Here is a 20,685-nt window from a genome sequence, read left to right as displayed (position 1 = left end):
AGGGGCAGACCCCTCTGGCTGCTGGAGTTGCGGAACCGAGCCGGCCACCGGAGAGACCTGCAGAGGGCGCCAGGTCCTTGCCCAGCCTCTCAGAGTCAGGCTCAGAGAAGGCTCGGTGTCCGGGCCTTCTGTCTGCACTAATGCCGCCCAGTGCACGGGCGGCCGCAGGATCAGGAGAGTGTATGGCATAATATGTGTGTAAAGGCCGCTTTATATTCATCAGGGTACCGGGGCACAGTCGTATGTGAAAACATCCTGACCACAGACGCCAGGAGGCCCTGGATTGGGAAGAGCTGTCCTCAGCCCCTTCACTACCTACCCCATCCCACGCTTTTCCCACCCTCCAAAGGGGCCCCAGTAGCAAGAGCATGCCCCAGGCAGAAGTGTTGGATCTAAAGGAGGGGAGCGGTCTTTGGCCCTCTGCAAAGTGAAGCCTGGAAGAGGGGTCCTGGAGGTGTGGCTCTCCCCTACAGATGGGGCTGTGACATGGGACCTGGCCGCTGAGGTTCTGGTGCAAAGGATGAGGTCCTGTAGGTTGCAGAGAAGATGAGACTGTGGCCAACTCTAAGGTTTAATTCTTTAACACAGAGCAAGCCGCACAGGTCCTGGCCTCTGCCTGGCAGGCCACGTCCTGGGGTCCCTGCCAGATCTACTTGGGAGACAGCTTCTTGAGCTTGCTGGGCAGGGAGATGTCTGACTGCTGCAGCGGGGGCACCTTGACGCCTTTTTGTTTCAGCTGGCTGTAGAACTCGCTTCTCTCTGTGATGATTCTCTGCACAAGAAACAGTCCATGGGAGGCCTCCAGCCCTGCACCTTGGTCCCCCATCCCCCACCCAGGACTTGCTGCTGCAGCAGGCAAGTTGGAGTGTAGTATCCCTGCCAGTGGTGGGACTTCAGAGATGCTGTCTCAGGAGGTGGGGTGGGGGGGGGGGGATATGCACTTGTCCCAGGAGTCAGCCCGCGCACTGAGCCCACCCCTTTAGTCAGTGTGGCACTGAAGGGAACCTTAGACTCCTAGAGACCAGAAGCTGTTTCGTCTCGTCCAGCAGGGCTTGACCAGTCCCTTTCTAGCCCTAGCCCTGTTCTCAGTCCTAGCAGAGACGCAGGGCCTTGAGCATCTTCTCTGTCCTTCTGTCCCTCTTCCTCCCCACCAGCAGACACATGACCACAGGCCTGTCCCCACAGGTGACAGTGGAGTGACCCAGGCTCCTTCCCCAAAGCCGCAGGGAAATGTGAACCTGTTGGGTTCGCTGGGCAATGCAGCGGAACCTTGGGAACAGAGCGTCTGCTAAGGAGATGTGATCCTGGATGGCATACGACCCCAACCAGAGCAGCCTCGTACCTCAGCCATCCCCAGGGCTATACCTTCAGGGAAGGTGGGTTCATCCCCTTTATAAAGGGGAAACACAAAGTAGCTAGGATTAGCACCGAGGGCTGGCAGGTGATGACTACTCCAGTTCACAGGCACCAAAGCCTGCACCCCCAGGACCCTCTAAAGCTTCTGCTTTGGGGGGACTCTGGGTCCATAGGAGTTGGCAAGGCTGAGGCCAAGAGAAAGGAGTCTGTGCCAGAACTCTGGCCCAGAAGCTTCTCTGGAGGGAGCTCCACCAAGGAAGCTGAGCTGGGTAGAGAACTTCCAAAATGCAGATAGCTTGTCCCTCTCCCTGTGCAGGGATGAGCACCAGGAGAACTGAGTGCCATCCTCCATGAGGCTGAGAGCAGCTCCATGCTAGAGCAGTCTCCAAGGATGGGCTGGCCCTCTCTGGTTGAGCAGGGAAAAGGGACAGTCCTGGAGTTACAATGCATGGTGATACATCTGGGATGAGAACCCGGTTTACAAACTGAGTCCAGACCTCCTCAGCGATGGGCAGGGGGAACACAGCTTGGGTCCCCTCCTCCCTCAGCCTCAGTGATGAGCAGTGGGGACATAGCTTGAGTCCTCTCACCTGCAGGGACTCCAGGATGTAGTTGTCAGAGAGCTCCGTGGACAAGTTCTTGGTCCCACTGACGCTGTAGACGGCCTGGATGATCTTATTTCTTAGTCGCTCCAGCTGTGAAGAAAGGCGAACCCATCTCCCACTGTTACTAAGAATGACGCCCGGCACTGCCACCATAAGCCCTGCAGGCCGGAAGTTATTTCTTGCTCTTGTGTGTCATGGCTGGAAATGGGACTTGCCTAAGAGCTTGAATGTTCTAGATCAGACCCCAGTTCCTGGGTGGCCCCGCATTGAAGCACAGAAACTTTAGCATGGCAACACACTTATTTTTATGTTTTTAAACTAGAAAAGTGCACGTCTCCACCAAGAGTCCTGGGAACTGAAACGAGGGACTCCCACGTGCTAGGAAGCTCTCTACCGCTGAGATGTATCCCCAGCTCTGCATATGACTTTAAAATATTAGCACAGGACTGGAGAAATGGCGCTGCGGTTAAGAGCACTTGCTGCTCTTGCAGAGGACCTGAGTTTGAGTCCCAGCACCCAACAGGACCCAGGACTCTCAGCTGCCTGTACCTCTAGCTCCAGGGGATTGAATGCATACACACAGACTTACACATGCACATACATAAAAATACATGTTTTAAAAATAAAAGAATGAGCTGGACAGTGGTGGCACACACCTTTAATCCCAGCACTTGGGAGGCAGAGGCAGGTGGATCTCTGTGAGTTCAAGGCCAGCTTGGTCTACAGGGTGAGTTTCAGAACAGGCTCCAAAGCTACACAGAGAAACCCTGTCTCAAAAAACAAACAAACAATAAATAAATAAAATAAAAGAATGGCACAAACAATTATTTTAAATTTTAGTTTCCAGCTGCCACTGAAGACCTCAGCCTCTCTTTTGTTTGTTTTGCTTTAATTTTATGTGTATGGGAGTTTTGCCTGCTTGTACATCTGTGCACCAAATGCATGCAATGCCCACAGAGGTTAGAAGAGGGCATCAGACCCTGTGGGACCGGAGTTGCATGTGGTTGTGAGCTGCCATGTGGGTGCTGGGAATTCAGCTCATGTACTCTGAAAGAGCAGCAGCCAGAGCTCTTAATGGCTGGGCTATCACGCCAGCCCCACCTCAGCCTCTTAACAATTCACAGCATCCCTTCTCTGTAGACTATCGGTTTTTAGACAGCTCTCTCTTATCTACGATATATACCCCTTCAACCTCCGCAACCAAAAACTGCCATGGAGGCCAATACTAAGCCAGTTAAAAACTCGAGTATGGTTCCGTGGTTAAGAGCCTTGCCTTAATTTGATTCTGTCTAGTTACTTTTCTATTGCTATAATAAGATACCATAACCAAGGCCACTTATAAAAGTGTTTGATTTGAGCTGCACGTTTGGAGGGTTGAAGTCTGTGACTGTGCAGCAAGGGCATTATGGCACACACACCCAAGACCCAGAAGTAGGAGGTAGAAGCAGGCACAAGGAAGGGTAGAGTCTTTCAAAACCCCAAAGCCCATCCTCCAACAAGGCTGCACTCCGGACTCCTTCCCAGGCAGGTCTACCAACTGGGGACCTCGTACGTACGTAAACAATGAAACCTGAGCCTCTGGGAGTCCTTCTCATTCAAACCACCACAGGTTACAGGCTCTCAGCACCCACATGGGGTGTTTTCAACCCCCTATTACTCCACTCTGCAGGAATCTGAAGCTTCTAGCCTCACAGGCACCTGTGCTCACGTGTGCTGGCACCCACACACCATATACACGTTTGTTTGTTTGTTTATTCCAGAGTGGAGCACAGAGTGGGCTCCTAAGGTCCCACCCCAGCTGAGGAACTATTGGCAGTTAATGTCTGGTATGAGAAGGAGTCTTTGTGACCACTGACTGGTTGTTTGTGCCCCCCAGTGTGTGACCCCACAGCTGTTCACATATGGGCAGCACAAAGTGAACTCAACGGGTTATAAAAAAATCAGCTTAGAAAAGATAAAGAGGACTTGAAGCAGGAAGGGAGACACACTGGGGAGGGGCAGGGGCGGGGATGAAAGGAGGGGCAGACACAGACATCATAACCCTCCCTCCTGCCTCTTTTTCTAGGTAACCCAAGGTCCACTTTCTTGATGAACAATACTAGCTCCTGTCTTCTGCTTCCATAATGTTCCATGAGCCTTCACTCCCTCCTCTACTACTTCACAAACATCAGTTCTACACTGCACATTGCAATCTGAGGCAGAATGAGCCAGAGCCCTTGTCTGCTGGGCATATGGTCCGTGTGGGCGGGTAGTGGGTAAGGATATAGGTGGTCATGAACATGAATCTGAATCCTCGGTGGGGGCAACGGTGGGTATTACCCTGGCCTGAGAGGACTCCAGGACCACGCGAGTCTGTTGTTCTGCTTGCTGGATCGTCTCATTCCGGCTCTGGAGATCACTGTGGAGTTCTTTCCACCGCCTCTGGTGGTCCTCATACAGGTCAACCTGAGCCTGCAGCTCGCTGGCTTTGCTGTGCAGCTCCACGATGGCCTGATCACGCTTGAGGAGCTCTGTCTCCAAGTCAGACACTTGCTGGAGGAACCAGGAAGGGCTGTGTTAGCTGTGCGGCCAGAGCTGCTCCTGTGCAATCCTTACCGCGTCTTCCCAAAAGATGAGGCAAAGAGCCTCGGGTTCCTGCCACCCAGCCCAGCCATTGCCAGGGGACCCCAGTGGATTAAGAGGGCCAGCTCCACTGTGAAGATTCTCCAACCTTATCTTGTCCATCATGGTACCCCAACCCACAGGACGATAGCCCAGCCCAGGCCTCAGCGGTGCCCGTGCCATCACCTGTTGGAGGATAAGGTTTTCCTTCTCAATGAGTCCCATTATCCCCTGTTGCTTCTTTTCCTCCCGGAGGCTGGAGAACTGCAGGGCAGACAGTGGGGTCAGCGTGGGTCCCAGGCCCAGGGCAGGTGGCTTACAGACACCTGACTGCCTCCTCACCCTCCCAAGAAGAAAAAGCCGTGGGTTTCTGCAGACATGCAAGAAGAGAGAGCCAAGGACACAGTGGGAGATGGGAAACAGAGCAGTGGATGGCATCCAACATGGCAGAGCCAAGAAAGCCAGACGCTAAGCCCTTCACAGGGAAACCAAAGACAGGCCCTGGCCTGGCAGCTACCTGCCCTTTTATCCACTCTGGTAAAGACTAGTCATTTTCAGGCCTGAAGATGCCACCCTCTCCTGTGAGCTGAGTGTGGGGACATCCTCAGCTTTTTGTCCTCCAGGCCCAGAACCGGAGCAAGAAACCTTTGCTTGTTAGCCAAGACGCTCTTTCAGCCCCTCACTTTCAAGGAAACTTGACTGCCCCGGACACCAGAGGAGACCTCTACGGAAACTCTCCAGGGGCCACTCTGGAGCACAGTGTGGTCACCACAAAGTCCGAGTTTCCAGGTAGCCCTGGGGCAGCCAGTTTAACAAACATAAGTAGTAGAGACCAAGGGAGGCTCGTCAGAAATGAAAGAGCCAGATGTTGAAACGTCAGTGACTCTGTGATCCCAGGATAGGAAGGCAGAGGCAGGAGGATTGTCATGAACATGCCTGGGGCTCAGTTCTAGACCTTGTCACAGAACGTGACAGCAAGCTCCCATCAATGCTGCCTTTGCAGGAAGAGAGGACAGGGCTCTTGTGAAATAGAAAGGGGATGGCGTTTGGAAAAAGAAGAAAAAGAACCTTCAAAGCATAGATGGACATTTCAAACAATGAAACTGAAACTCCCAAGCAGAGCTACGGATGGAGTTGAGGAAACCTAAGGGACAAGGAGACAGAAAGCTAAAAGAAAGGGCAGCTCACAAAGAGAGGGCCAATCCAAGTTCCTGGAGCTCCCTAAGGGAAATCAGAAAGGAAGATCGTGATTGTTTGGCTGGAGAGATAACCAGGCAGCTAAGAGAGCTCACTGCCTTTGCAGACAGTCGGAGATTAGCTCCCAGCACCATGACAAGCAGCTCACTCCAGCCGCCAGGCTGACTTCTGCTAGCCTCTGTGAGCACAGACACTCATGCACACACATTCATCCACACATACATATATGTACACACACATACATAATTTTTTTGCTTGTTTTTCGAGAGTTTTTCTGTGTAGTTCTGGCTGTCCTGGAACTCACCACGTAGACAAAGCTGGCCTTGAACTCACAGAGATCCACCTGCCTCTGCCTCCCAAGTGCAAGAATTAAAGACGTGTGCCACCATCATCTTTACTTTAAAAAGTAAAATCATCTTTTTTTCCCCTTCCTAGGCAGACCCATGTATGTCTCTCTTAGGGTCCTCTTTGTTCCCTAGGTTCTCTGGGGTTGTGGCCTGGAGGCTAGATGTCCTTTGTTTTATGTCTATTATCTACTTATGAGTGAGTACATATGATATTTGTCTTTCTAGGTCTGGGTTACCTTGGTCAGTACATTTTTTTCTAGGTCTTTCCATTTGCCTGCAGGAGTGTAGAGGGCAGAGGGGAGGAGGGAGGGAGAGAAGAGGGGAGGAGTGGGGTAAAAAAAAGTAAAATAATCTAGAAAAGAATGTAGTTAGTTTAACTGCCAACCTGATACAACCCACACCTGGGAAGAGAGTCTCAATGAAGGATTGTTTGGATCATGCTAGTTTGTGGTCATACCTGTTGTGGGGGATTGGCTTGATTGTTAATTGATTTGAAAAGGCTAAGCCTGAAAATGGGCAGTCGTTCCCTGACTGGGGTCCGAGACTATGCAGGAGCAGACAAAGCTGTGTGAGCATTAAGCATTTAAGCATCCACTCCCTCTCCTCGTGACTGGACGTTAGCTGTTTCTGGCTCTGCCTTGACGGACTATGGACTGGAACCGTGAGCTAAAGTGAACCTTGTGCCCCCTAAGTTGCTTTCTTTTTCTTTTTTGTTTTTTCGAGACAGGGTTTCTCTGTGCAATGGTCCTAGCTGTCCTGGAACTAGCTCTGTAGACCAGGCTGGCCTCGAACTCTCAGAGATCCCCCTGCCTCTGCCTCCCGAGTGCTGGGATTAATGACGTGCGCCACCACTGCCGGGCTTCTCTAAGTTACTTTCTATCAGGGCATTTGTCACGTGTGGCAACAGAACTAAACAGAATGAGGAAGTGAACAGCAGGGCACACAAAGATTCTAGAACACAGGACACACTTCCAGAGGGCCACGCAGTGCCTGCCGCACAGTGTGAGGTGATTCACCTCCGGGCACTAAGGCACGGCTCTGCCAGGTCTCAGGATGCCCGCCCGGGACAGGATCTGACAGCTTTCCAACAGATAACCTTAAGAACACACAGGTGACCTCAGACTTCCCACCAGCAGGCCTGGAAGTGACAGGAACAATGTCTTTGCCTTCGCAGCAGGGCAATGCTTCTGCAGCTGGGTGGGATAATGATTTCCAAACTGTGGTCAATCTGGTGGTTATTAACGTGTAGAATTGAGGCGTTTGCAGGTGGTTTGTGTTCCCAAAGCTTACAGGCATACCTCCTTTCTGGAAAAAAAAAAAAACCTAGAAATGCATTGCACAGAAACAAGAAAGGAAAGGCCGTGGGTGCAGAAGCAAAGCTTAAGACCATGACAGGAATCTCAGTGTTGTTTAGTGGACTCTTACATGTTTCAAGTGATTGCGGAAATGATGTTAGCACAGAATGGAAGCTGGGATATGATGACATTAGGTGAGCCAAGGACAGGGAGAGTGCCTGCCCCGTTGGAAGGCAGATGAGGACGCTGGGGAAGAGGAAGTCTTTTGATGATGTCACAGTGAAGATGACTCTATGAGACGCATTATCTGATGCTATAGTGGAGTTTCCCGAAGAATTTGCTAGAAGACTTAGACGTCATTGCTATGGGATGGGGGCCATGAGAAGAGGCACTTGTGGGGTAGCCTGGGTAAAAATAAACTTCTCTACTTCATAACATGTTCTGTCTCAGGCATTTGTTAACAGAAGCGTGAGCAGGCCCAGAAGCTAAGCATACTTTAAATGTGGATAAACTCAGCCTAGGGATCAGGGGCCGGCAAATGTTTGGGAAGTAACCAGGGTTACCATGGCAGAAGACATAGGGACACAGACCAAAGGACAGTAGGACTGAGGCTGTCCACAGTCTGATAGGAATCTCAGCTCTACTACCACCAGCTGGTGCCCTGGACTTGGTTAGTGGCGCTGCTGAGTGCACAGCCACCTTGTCGGTCATGGCCTGTATCTGCCGCTTTCGTTCGCGGAGTTCCTTTTCCAGAAGCTCGTTTTCCATGGTGACCTTTCGCAGCTGAGACTCCTGGAAGTCGGTTTGCCGTTGTAAGGATATGATGGCTCCTAAGAGCGAGGCGGGACGCAGGCGGAGCAAGGCAGGACACAAGCGGAGCGAGGCAGGTCACAGGCAGAGCGAGGCAGGTCACAGGCAGAGCGAGGGAATGAGGACCAGCTGTGAGCCCCAGGTCCCGGGTTGCTTGTCTGAATGCCCCGTTACCCTTTCTTGGTGCAACTCCAGGTGGAGAGGGACCTGTATCTCCTGCCTCTCCTGCCCGCTGGGCAGAGGCAGTGGAACTGGGCGCCCGCACCCCATGGCAGCCGCCCCTTGGCCCTTCCTACCTGTGGCCAGGGAATATCTGGTTCTGGTGAGTTCCAGCTCACTCTGGAAATCCAACAACAGGCGCTCATACTCCACCAGCTGGGCCATCAGCTCCTCCTCAAAGGATTCGGTCAGGGAGTACGACCTCTTGGGACGCGGGGCCTCCTCCTCCCTCAGCTCCCACAGTTCTTCCTCCTCTACCACCTCCTCCTCCTCCTCTGCTAGTCCATTTGCTTCCTCCTCCTCTTCCTCTTCCTCCTCAGGGCCCTCTTCACGCAAAGTCCCCATCTTGCCCATGCTGCTCCCAGGTCTGGCTGTAGTTCCAGCCTCCTCCGGGGCCCCCTTGGGACCCTTTTCCTCCACGACACTTCCGGGTTCCATCGGTGGCTCCTTGCTGCTCTCGGTCATGTTAAAGTCATCCTGCATCTGGGGAACAGAGAGAAAAGGGACTGGGCGTTGACACAAATATCTTTAGGTACAAGAGAGGAGTACCTCCGCCTCTCAGTACCTGTGCTCTTGGTGGGGGAGGGGCATTGACTGAGCTTGCCCATTGGCCTCATCTGCATTTAGGGAGGGCCAGCAACATTCAGGGCTGCAGGGAGGGGCACTGTGGCTGGGGCCTCCCTCCTAGGGGTCCTCCTCCCCTAGGAGCATCTAAGGAGTGAAGCCTGTGGCTTCAGCCTGCTCCACACCTGCATCCAGGGCTGAAGCTCCTCCTCTTCTTTGTGTGGCATCTTCAGCATGCTCACCTTTCCCAGCTTCAGCGAGGCCTCAAATGACCGATCCTGTCAGATGCTGCTATAAACCCCAAGCTCTCCAAACTCCCACAGGAGCTCCAGGTGGGAGTGCCCCTGTCCCTCACCTTCCCGGAAGGGAACATCAGTATCTCCAAGCGGTAACCATGGCAGAGGGCAAGGGAGCAGTGCCATCCAGTAGAACAGGGCCATGGTCTGTGCATGAGCAGCTCTGGGGAACAACGGGGCTCTGGGCCCTACCACTTGCACAGTGAACATGCTTGTTTGTAGTTCATCTGCCTGCCCTGTCCTCTCATGCCTGCGTTAGAGCCCTTGGAGGGGATGGGGGAGCACAAGTCTATCTGTGTGGGCAGTTTTTCCCAAGGTACCCAGGCACTGCCCATGACCTCCAGCCTCCTCCCTGCTCCCACTTCACATCTGCCCGGACAAGCACAAGCTGTTATCAGGTGTGAAAGACATCAAGTCTTGGACCAATCCAAGGGCCATTCCTGGGCATAGGGGTCCCGCCTCCCCCACCCTCTGCTAATGTCTGAGAGAGCAGGGCCTGCAGCTCATGGGCTATCTCAGTCCACGAGCTATCCCTTGGGACTAGCTCAGTGCTCCCATAGGCCCCTGGCAGAAGGCTCACCGTCTTGATGGAAGAGGAAGATGGTTCTGTGCCTTTGCTTCTGAGGAGGGCCTTCAGTTGCTTCTTCAGGGCCTCCTTCTCCTTCTGGAGCAGCAAGATCTCCTGATCTTTCTTCTGCATCTGGGTCTCCAGCACCGAGAGGCGCCGGAGTTCTTCTCCCAGCCGGACCAGGGAATGATCCTATGTGGAAACCAGAGACGACTCCTGGGCCACCAGGCAAGGCCAACTGTCCCCATATCCCCTCCCAGCCACCCAGAGAACAGTAGTTCCCGGACACTTAAACCCTAGGACAAGTTTTGCAGCTCTTTATTGCAGCCATTCCTGGGGAACCACGTCCCAGGAGCCATGCCCCGGGAGCCACATCCCGGGAGCCACATCCTGGGATTGTACAGCATTAGCATCTGTCCTGGGCGTGAACCCTAAATCCTTGCGCAAAGGCATTTAGGTCAGGACCAGAGCCTGGTCAGCATTCCCGCTGTAATTCAGGATACCTGTATTCTTGGTGGCCCACACATTTATGCGGAAATGTCACCCAAGAGTGACCCCCCCACAAACGAGCTTGTTAGGGAGCCCCTCAGTCTGCCTTCTCAAAATCTCAACTGTCAGTTCTTCAACAGAAGGCATGTTAAAGGCATCCTCGGCTAACAGTTCCTCACCAGCAGATATGAACTCAGAGAAAGACTAAGGTAAGGCTTCCAGGCAGGAGGAAAAATCTGGAAGGAAAGACAACTAGAAATCTCTCAAGTTAATTGAAATAATGTCATAGGCTTCTGTGTATCCTATGGACTGAAGAAGAAACCACTTGAGAAGTTAGGAAACATTATGAATGAATGAAATTGAATGTGGGGCCATTGTCACACCTCAGGGTAAATCTGAAACTGTGATGGAAGTAAAGATGTCTCAAGAATGATACTTTTTTTTTTTTCTGAGACAAGTGTCTGTTGCTCTAGCTGACTGTCACCAGTTCAGCCTCAAACACACAGAGATCTTCCCGCCTCTACTGAGATTAAAGGTCTGTCCCACGTGCCCAGCTCTACTCTGCTCTTGCAGAGGACCAGAGTTCAGTTCCTAGAATCCATGCAGGGCAGCTCATAACTACCTGTAATTCCAGCTCCAGGGGAGCCAGCACCCTCATCTGGTCCTGAGGGTATTTGCACATTGAAGAAAGTCACACAGGGACACACAAACAAATAAATAAATGCCAGGTTGTGGTTTTGAGATTTTCTTATTGGGAGAAATATAAACTAATATAAACAGCCATCTTAGAGGCTGGAGAAATAGCTCCGTATTTAAGAGTATTTGTTGATCTTGCAGAGGACCTGGGTTCAGTTCCTAGCATCTATATGGCAGCCCACAACTGTCTGCAACTCCAGTTCTAGGAGTCCTGGCCTTTTATGGCCTCCACAAGTACCTTACACCCATGGTGTACAGACTTTCATGCAGACAAAACACCCATACACATGACATAAAAAGAAATGAAAAAAATAGATACCTCAAAAATCTAAATTTAGAAAAGAACCAAAAATTGAGCCTAATGAAAATAGAAACCAGGGGAAAGTGTGAGACACAAGAATTGATGAACTCCTAACTATTCAGAAGACTGAAGCAGGGGGATCACAAATGCAAAGCATACGTGGGCAATTTAACAATATCCATTCTGAAGTTTTCACAAGAGTAGACAGAGAGCTAGGAACATCGTTCATTGGTGGAACTCTTGCTCGGAATGTATGGCGCCTGGGCTCAGGCCCCAGCACTGAGAGGATGTAAAGAGTTAACTGTATAGGGAGAGGGTTGAGAAGGAGGAATGGGAGGGGGAAATGAAGCAAAAGGAGGTAAGATGGCTCGTGAGCAAGAATGCAGAAGACCTGAGTTTGGTTCCTGGCACCCACATGGTGTTCAAAACCACCCATAACTCCAGCTTCAGGGGATCTGATGCCCTCTTCTGGCCTCTGAAGGCACCCACGCATAGCCACATACAGGTCCATCCATGCATGTACATACGTAAATAAAAACAAATCCGAGAAAGAAGCAAGTGGGGCTGGAAAGATCAACGTCTGGCTGTACAAGCGTGAGAACCTGTGCTGTGGGATAATCCTTCCCTACACTGTGAAGATGTGTTGCTCTCATTGCTAACAAAAAGCTGATTGGCCAATGGCTAGGCAGAATTTTCAGGGCAAAGAAAGAGAATGCTGAGGAGAGTGAAATCTCAGGGGTCACAAGGAGATGCAGAGAGAAGAAAGATGAACTTTCCCTGTTGTTAAAGGGTACTGTCACATGGTAGAGCATAGATAAGAAATACAGGTTAATTTAAAATATAAGAGCTAGTTAGTAATAAGCCTGAGCTATGAGCTGAACCTTTATAATTAATAAGCCTCTGAGTGGTTATTTGGGAGTTGGCCGTCCCAATGAAGAATTCCACCTACAAACCCAAGTTTGAGTTCCCACCTCCCTCGTAGAAAGCCAGATGTGAGACCCTGTGCACCTGTAACCCCGGTACAAACAAGAAGATAGCTGGAGCATGCTGGCTGCAAGCCTTGCCAAAAAACAGCTAGTTCCAGGTTTGGTGGGAGATCCTGTTTCAAGGGAATAATAAGGCAGAGGGCAACTGGAGAGGACAGCCAAGGTCCTTTTCCCATCCTCACAGGTATGCACATGGGTACATGTGCCTGCATGTGTCTGCAAGCACAAAAACCACACACATACCCCTGCCCCCGCCCCCCACACATCAGAAAGAAGCCAGCATACAACACCGTAGCATTGGAAAATGTAAAAGGGGTGTGGGAATTATTTGTATGACGATTAATTTTTTTAATGTTCAAAATAAAAAAGCAAAGTGGGAAAACAATACCAGAGAACACATCTTATTGTTCCGACCAAGGTGATCTCAGACATGTGCACGTGCCTTCAAGCAGTCTGAGAACTGCCGCCGGGGAAACTGGGCACATTTCCTGCTGGGGACTGCTAAGATGGCGTGGACCAAATACGCTGGTGCAAGTGGTTCTCCTGTCACTACAACCTCTCAGGAAGACACGAAGACAATCCCAGTAATGCCATCTGAGCTCCTGGAGGGAGCCAGGCCTGTCGCCATCTCTCAGAGGCTTCCACCCTGGTGGGTGAGCAGCGGCAGCCTGGTGGTGAACGTCTTTGCCAGCATGGCAGAGGTAGAAGGGCTGGGTCAAGGGACAGACAGACACACTTTTGAGCCTCTGGACATGTCACACATATGCCAGCTGTCAGGGGCCTGTCCTGGCTGGGACTTGCAGAAATTCATTTGCTTCTGTCCAATGGTGTTCTTCCTTGTGCATTCAACAAGTGTGCAGGGTTTTCCTGTTAGCCCCACTAGCTTTTAAAAAAAATGGATGGGAGCTGGGGAGGTGCTCAGCCAGTAAAGTTACTTGCTGCACAAACAGGAATACTTGAGTTTAATCTCTGGAACCCACGTAAAATAGCTGTTGGACCTGAGGAGATGTCTTAGTGGTTAAGAGCACTGGTTGCTTTCCCAGAGGACCAGGGTTTTATTTCCAGCACCCACACGATGGCTCACAACTATCTGTAACTCCAATTCCAGGGGTCTGGTACCCTCTCCAGACAACACACAGAGAACACAGATATGCATGCTGATAAAACATTTATACACATGAAATAATTTATTAAAAAGACAATACAAATAAAATCAAAATGGAAAGCTGTCTCACTCTATTAAAGCCAATAATTTAAAGTTAACCTAACATTAAAAAAGCCAGAAGTGGGGGCACACTTATATTCTAGCCCTGGGATGACACAGTCAGATCCTTGGGGCCAGCTTAGTCTAATCAGTGAGATCCAGGCAAGTGAGAGACTCTGTCTCAAAAACAAGGCAGACAGCACTGGCAGGACAGCAGCCAAGGTTGACCTTTGTCCTTTACACACATGTTCACGTGCACACACATGCACCTGCACATGCGTGCATGAACACATGGATTCAAGACCTAGAAAGAGCAAGCGTCCATTTGAAAAAACCAGCACGTCCTAAAGCCAACACTGGGAGAAAGCCTAGCACAGAGAAAGCAGCTGATCAGGAGGAGACACGTCAGGAGCCAGTGGCTTCGGGAATGAAGAGGCCGCCGCTGCAGGAGCCACAGGCCATGATGGCACCGCTCCCTGCTGCTGCACCGCATTAGGTTAGTGACACAGACTTTCAGGAGTCAGACCGTTCCTACATGCCTGCTAACTGCAGGAAGCAGAAAAGAGGAAACGCCTACCTTGTAAAGACGTAAAACCTGTGATTTACTAAAACTTGTCTGTTTTGTAAGCATGGAATTCCAACTCACTTGAGAGGCCGAGGCAGGAGGATTGCAAATTCAAGGCCTGCCTGGTCTGTAGAGTGAGTCCAAAGCCATCCTGAGCAAATCAGTGAGACCCTGTCTCAAAATAAAAAGTAGTAGAAGGTTTGGTGCTATAAGCACATGAAAGACCCAGGGTTTGAGCCCCAGGGGGCAAAATGGTAGGAGAGAAAAACAAATGCTTCAGAGTTTGGGGAATAGTGATAACTGAGAATCTCCCAAAGCCTAGATGAAGTGTGTAGAACGAATTCTAATTAGTATTAATAATAAAAACCCAGAGACAGATACTAGGGGATGTTAGCTGAAAGATCAGAGAAGCAGAGAGGCCAACCGCTAGAGAGTTCTTACCTCTACTAATGCTCAGACCAAAGGGGTGACACCATCTCTCCAAATCCTCAGACTGCATCTCAGACTGAATCCTCAGACGGCAACCGAGCTCCTTTCTCCTCCCGCCTTATATTCCTCTCTCCGTCCAGTCATATCCCTTCCTGTCTCCACTTCCCTTGTTCTGACATTAAAGGTGTGAGCCACCACCTTTTGGCTCTGTTTCTCTTTTAGACTGCTTCAATTTTGTGTAGTCTAGGGTGGCCTTGAAATCATAAAGATTCATCTGCCTCTGTCTCCCCAGGGCTGAGATTAGTCTGCCACCACTGCCTGGCCTCCATGGCTAACTAGTGGCTTTAGCTCTGCCCCCTGATCTTCAAGCAAGCTCTGTTTGTTAGATTACAAACAAAATATCACTACAGAAGTGCTTCTGAATTTTTAAAAACAAGGCCAGAATAGCCTGGATGCCAAATTTCAACATAATTCTAAGACAGACAAGTGAGTTGTGTTCTCAACTCTTACAAGCATCAACTTTGTTTGTTTGTTTGTTATTTAAAGAAAGGATCCCACCAGATGTGCTGGCTTATGCACAGATCTCTGGGCATTTGCTAGCCTCTAACTCATACTCACAGGGATTTCTGGGCTGAAGGTGTACAGACTGGTTGATGGCCACACATGCTAACTAGTTCTGTGTGGATTAAAGTGCCACACACCAGGAAGGAAGGAGGCAGAAGGTGTGTGTGAGAATCGTTGGATTAATAGCAGCCAATGTAGGGTGTCTGGGTGTCATTTTAGGCTACAGCTAGCCAGACAGTAGAACAACAGTCCCCTGGGGGGTGGGCAGGATGCCGGACCAGGTGTGGGACCCTACCTTCTCATGGATGACTGAGATATACCAGGGCATCCTGGTTCTCTGGGACCTCTTGACCATGGTTGGGCTGCTGGTGGGGCTCGTGGTGGGGGGCTCACTCCTCTTGCGTGAGTAGTTGAGCTCGCAAGCACTCTTGCTGAATGAAAAGAGGCGCTCTGTGGAGGAACACGGGCCAGAGGGCAGTTGGATTCTTCCCTGTGGATATGCAGTGGAATCTTCCATGATAATATCCACCCTTCCAGACCTTCCCTCAGAGGCCGGTATCTGTCCAGTCAGCTGTCATCCACTGCCAAACTAAAAGCTTAAAGTTTGTGTCTCCTTGACACAAGGCCTATGTATAGCCCTTGGAACCACCACATCTGTCCACACGCACCAAGAATACACTCAGGAGGGTGGCCGGGTATCAAAGTCCATATTCAGACCCCAGGGTAGAAGAAGGAAAGCCTGGGAATCAGGACAGGAAGCCATCTGCTACTGCCCTTATTGACCCCATGACCCAGTCCTCTTGCACCCCAGAGTCTTGTTTTAGAATTTGGGGTTCTTCACCTTCTAAAGCCTGGAGGGAGTTGTTCACTACGGGTTATTATCTGAAACTATCACGTTTGTCTCACCCTCTGGCAAAGGAAAGCTTATTTCGTTATTCAAGAATGGGGCACCCTAGGGGCTGGAAGGAAAGGGCACAAAGAAGGTAGAGGACACAGATTTCAGCTGCAGTTCAGCTATAGACAAGGAACAATGGTAGTGTCTTCCACCAATGAGAGGAGAGTCCCACTACAGCCCTGGACCTGGGTAGCCTGTGTCTCAGCGTTTCTGAGAAGCAGGCAATGCTAGGAAGAGTTCCATGAGGACACATCAGGTATCCCTGGGGTGCAGCTTTGTTGCCCAGGACCCCAGAAGATGAAGGCGGAGACCTCCAGGATCCCCTTACCGTCCATACTGGTGGCAGAGCCCTGCCTGTCCAGGGGCTGGTCCTCGGACATCTTCCAGGTTCCGGAGCTGGTACATGTGTCCCTGGGCAGATCAATCGTAGTGGCAGAACCTGGAATGTACGAGGTGCCAGAGGTGACGATCTCACTGTTTCAAGATCTCTAGGGTCAAGGCTGTCATGTGATCTTTAAACAGGAGGCCAGGAACAAGTAAGTCTTCCTGATGGAGGCACGGCACTGAACCCTGGGCTCCATCAAAACAGAGGCTTAAACAGGGTGGTGGTGGCATACGCCTTTAATCCCAGCACTCAGGGAGGCAGAGGCAGGAAGATCTCTGGGAGTTCGAGGCCAGCCTGATCTACAAGAGCAAGTTCCAGGACAGGCTCCAAAGCTACAGAGAAACCTTGCCTCAAAAAAACAAAACAAAACAAACAAACAAACAAACAAAAACAACAATAAAAGATCCCATATGCTCTGTCTTTTACCCGCCTAATCACAGTGTATCACCTGAGCGGACTGATGGAGGTGTCTATGAGCTAATGTAGGTACAGACTAGACTCTGGCCCTCAGTCCACCCCACAACAATCCCACAGCTCCTCTCGGGGAGTGGAGCCTATGCTGGGCTATTGCTGAACTTCACAGACAAGTCCCCAAGTTGGTGTTGGGGACATGGGACAAGAGCAGGTCAGGGATCCAAGAGGTTGGGATGTAGCCTTGACTCTGAGTAATGTGCCCTGGGTAGGCACAGAGTGCTCTCCTGGGCTTCAGCAAAACAAGATGTAAGACTTCTAGGAGTCCTTGGGGTGTTTGCTCCCACTGAAGTGTCCGTGGACTTAAGAAGCTTCTAGAAATTCCAACCCTCTCCCACCCCAACACTGCAACAGCAAAGCAAGAAGGAGCAATCATGAGTGTGAGGTCTGTCCTCTCGCATCTCGCCATCCCCCAGCCTCTGTGCAGGTCCCAGAGACTCTGTGCTCCCACAGACGATTTCGGAAGCGTCCCCAGAGGCTCCTTACGAGCTGAAGGGTTCCAGGAGGCAGCAGGTTGTTCCCGTCACCCTTGGTGGTCTGGGGGAGGGTGGTCTTACCCACGTGAGATACAGATGTAGCTCTGGTACTGAACTGGGGGCATCCAGGCCGCATGAGAAAGGCCTTTCTCATTTCTTCCATTTCAGACACAAAGCCTTTAGGGCTATTGAGCTTCTTGAACTGGCTCTGGCAGGAGAAAAAGTGAGACCAGGGGCTTGGGCTGTGCCTACGGGATGGCTGCAGGGGCCCTGTCTATGCTGTTACTCGTGGCAATGGGCCGCCCCTTTCCTGGCAGCTGGAAAGCTTTCCCAGAAGGCTCTGCATAAGAGACAACCCTTGGCTGGGCTTTCAGCACCCAACTAGGAAGTCACCGGGACAGCCATCACCATCCCTGGTTCCCTGGTGTATGGTGGGTGCAGGTAGTTTTTCCATCTGGACTTCCCTTCTTTGGGCCCTTCTCTCTCTTTCATCTTCCTCTGTAACACTCAGGACAGATGGGGTCTCTTTGCTCAGGGTTCAGAGTTGACTTCCTCCTTTGGGCTTGGCTGTCCAGACCAAGTAAGAGCCAAGGTCTGCAGAGGGGGAAGTCAGCTACTCCATACAGCTACCCCCTAGAAAGCCTGGGGGCTCTGGATAGGAGGTCATAAGTCCTTCAGGAAGCCGGGCAAGGCCAGCCAGGGCTCTGCCACACCAGAAGCAGCACTCTGCAGGCCTCCTGGACTCTGTGTGGCAGATTGCCAATAGGCATGTGCCAAGCTCTGCTGGCTGCTAGCTCCCATGGGTCTTTGGCATGGAAGAGGAACGACTCGCTCCTTGGTGGCTGTGCCGGGAAGTTAGAGCTACTCCACCCAACTCCGTACCACTTTGCGGTAGTAGCGACTGATGGCCTGGGCCGACTTGCTGGGTCTGTGATGGTCTTCTTGCAGCTTCCTCTCTAGACCGCGGGAGTCTCGGTTGGCCATGCTCTGAAGCAGCACCAGGCCCTTGCTGATCTGAGGAGATGCCAAACTGAGCTCCTCAGGGAAGTTCTCCTTCTTCATCGAGAAGACGGAACCAGAGGCAGTCACCCTGAATGATCGCACAGGGCCTACTGCTTCTGTACAGCGCCGGTTATGGAGGGGAAGTCAACCTTAGCTTGAACCCTCAGAGGGGTCCAAGCTAGAAAAGACAAGCTTCCAATGCTCCTGTCCTACAGGCTCCTGGGAGCAGTGTGTGTCATCACAGATGTCTCCATAGAAACAGGGGATGGTCATAGTCTCCTCAATTTTCTGCAATTAGGTAAAGGACTTGGGGAGCAGACACAAATGCCTTTCCCACAACTTCTCAGGAGGTCACAAGAGAAAAGGAAGTCGTCTGATCTCAGGGGCCCAGAGTCCTCCTCTCTCGTTTTTGTTGGGCGCAGGAGTAGGAATTTTCTTTTCTTTTATTGGCACGCATTCACTGTGCATATTGAGAGAACACTTCATTACAGAGTATCACCCCCTTCATTTGCAACACGAGAAACAGTGATCCCCCCCTTCATAATAAGAGCCCTGGAGATCAGCCGGGCGGTGGTGTGCACATCTTTAATCCCAGCACTAGGGAGGCAGAGGCAGACAGGTTTTATTTGGCAGATTCCACCAGCTGGTCGTTGATGTAGTTACCAATGAAGTTGGTTTGGCTTGACTATTTTAGTACCTGTTTGGTCAAAAGTGAGACCCCAGCCCTCTGACACCCCTATATACAAGAAGAAGCCTGGGGTGTTTGGATGAAAGCGTCACTCCAGCCCCTGGCACCCATTCTTGGAGCACCAATGGAGCAGGAATGGAGCCGGAAGCTCTATTTCAAGCTCCTTCCCCTGGGAGGCGCCTTGGTCCCGACTCCATCTCCAGGAAAGCCAGCCAAGCACTGGCCAGGGAGGGCCAGGACCACTCCCACAGAAAAGGGAACACGTGGTCTCCGTGTTTAACGTGGTCTCCGTGTTTAGCGTGGTCTCCCAAGCTCTCTTCCTCTCGCCCTGCTTTCTGGGCCACGTGGGGACGCCGCATTAAACGTGGGCATCTTCTATTTGGTCTAATTTGGTCTGATTGGAATTATTTGCGTCGGCAGAGAGGCTCATCTTAAGAATATTCCTAACAGTACCTGTTTTCTCCTCTGCCCCCTTTTCCTTTTCTTGGTTTTGCTGAGCATCTCACTGGGCCACTGAGCCCCCATTTTGCGTTCCACAGGGCTGGGCACCATAGCAAGACCAGGCTTACACAAAGAAGGATCAGACCTGAGATAGTAAAGCAAGGACAAAACCCCTGGGCCATCAGCCGTTTTGGGAGAGGGACTTCTCGCTGGCTGAAGGAAAATCATGGTTTTCTCCCTTCTATTCTAGTTGGCTCTGGTTGTCCATTCAGTGCAGCCTGGGGCCATCTGAAAGGAAACCCTCAGTTAAGACTGGCCTGTGGAGGGTTGTCTTGATGTAGGAGGGCCAGCCAACTGTGGGCAGCATCTCCTTCGTTGGGAGTTCCTATGTGTATACAGAAGCTGCAGTGTGAGCCCATGCTAGCCTGTGAGCCCGTGTGAGCCCGTGTGAGCCTGTGAGCCCATAAACAATGTTCTTCCGTGGTTTCTGCTTCAGGCTCCTGCTTGAGGTCCTTTTGTAACTGCCCTCAGTGACAGAGATGACCAGCAAACTGACATAAACCCTTTCCTTCCTAGCTTGCTTTTGGTTGTGGTGTTTGCCACAGTAACAGAAATAAGATTAGAATACCTTCCAAGACAATTCTAAGGACCCACAGATGCTTTTAAAATGTTATGGCCAAATATAAAATTACAAAATAAGTCTCTTTTGTGTTTGATCTTTGGACAGGTTTTAATAAGAAATGGGGCTAATTGCTGTTTACAGTGGCCAAGCTATGGAACCAGCAACAAAGGGGTGGAGAACTAGGTGTGATTGACATTCATGAAAGGTTTTCTTCAGCACAAAGAATAATTGTTTTCCAGGACAACGATAAAGGTGGAGACAGTCATATTTAGTGACTGAAGCCAGTCTCAGAAAGACACTGTGTTCTCTTCATTGGCGTAGATACATCCAAACGCGTATGTCTTTATGACGTGGAAGTCGATATGAAACTGTCTCTCTGGGGGACAAAGGGGACAGAGAGGAGGGGTGGAGAGTGAGAAAGAGAAGAGCAGGGAGGTGCTCGAGGCCTGCGTTCGACATACCCTGTCTACTTGTGAGAAACTGTTCCAAAGAGAAGGAAAAGAAAAAGGGTGTTTTTATCGCTTTAAACCTAGAGAAGTCAGTTTCGCCTTACTGGCTTCTCTTCAGGTTGTTATTCTGTGAATTTCCAGTATGGCTTCTAAGTGCTTCTAAG

The 20,685-nt window shown here is 50.9% G+C and overlaps 1 protein-coding gene across 1 annotated transcript; it reads right to left on the bottom strand.

The window, feature by feature from the left end:
* Positions 1–524: 524 nt before the first annotated feature.
* Ccdc27 (coiled-coil domain containing 27) lies at positions 525–18,381 on the bottom strand. Its single transcript, XM_050153398.1, has 12 exons — positions 18,202–18,381; positions 17,401–17,527; positions 16,316–16,426; positions 15,388–15,542; positions 9,871–10,050; positions 9,180–9,272; positions 8,508–8,913; positions 8,101–8,231; positions 4,749–4,826; positions 4,281–4,493; positions 1,947–2,051; positions 525–772 (listed from the first exon to the last, which is right to left on the bottom strand). Exons 1-12 carry the CDS (start codon positions 18,379–18,381, stop codon positions 650–652), a joined length of 1,902 nt encoding a protein of 633 aa, XP_050009355.1. The 3' UTR covers positions 525–649.
* Between the last annotated feature and the right edge of the window lie 2,304 nt (positions 18,382–20,685).

The sequence above is a fragment of the Alexandromys fortis genome, unplaced genomic scaffold (assembly GCF_014885135.2).
Source record: "Alexandromys fortis isolate MF-2015 unplaced genomic scaffold, M_Fortis_MF-2015_v1.1 scaffold_88, whole genome shotgun sequence".
NCBI classification, from domain to species: Eukaryota; Metazoa; Chordata; class Mammalia; order Rodentia; family Cricetidae; genus Alexandromys; species Alexandromys fortis.
Note: the sequence above shows the minus strand (reverse complement) of the source record. Positions and strands in the feature narration are given on the sequence as shown.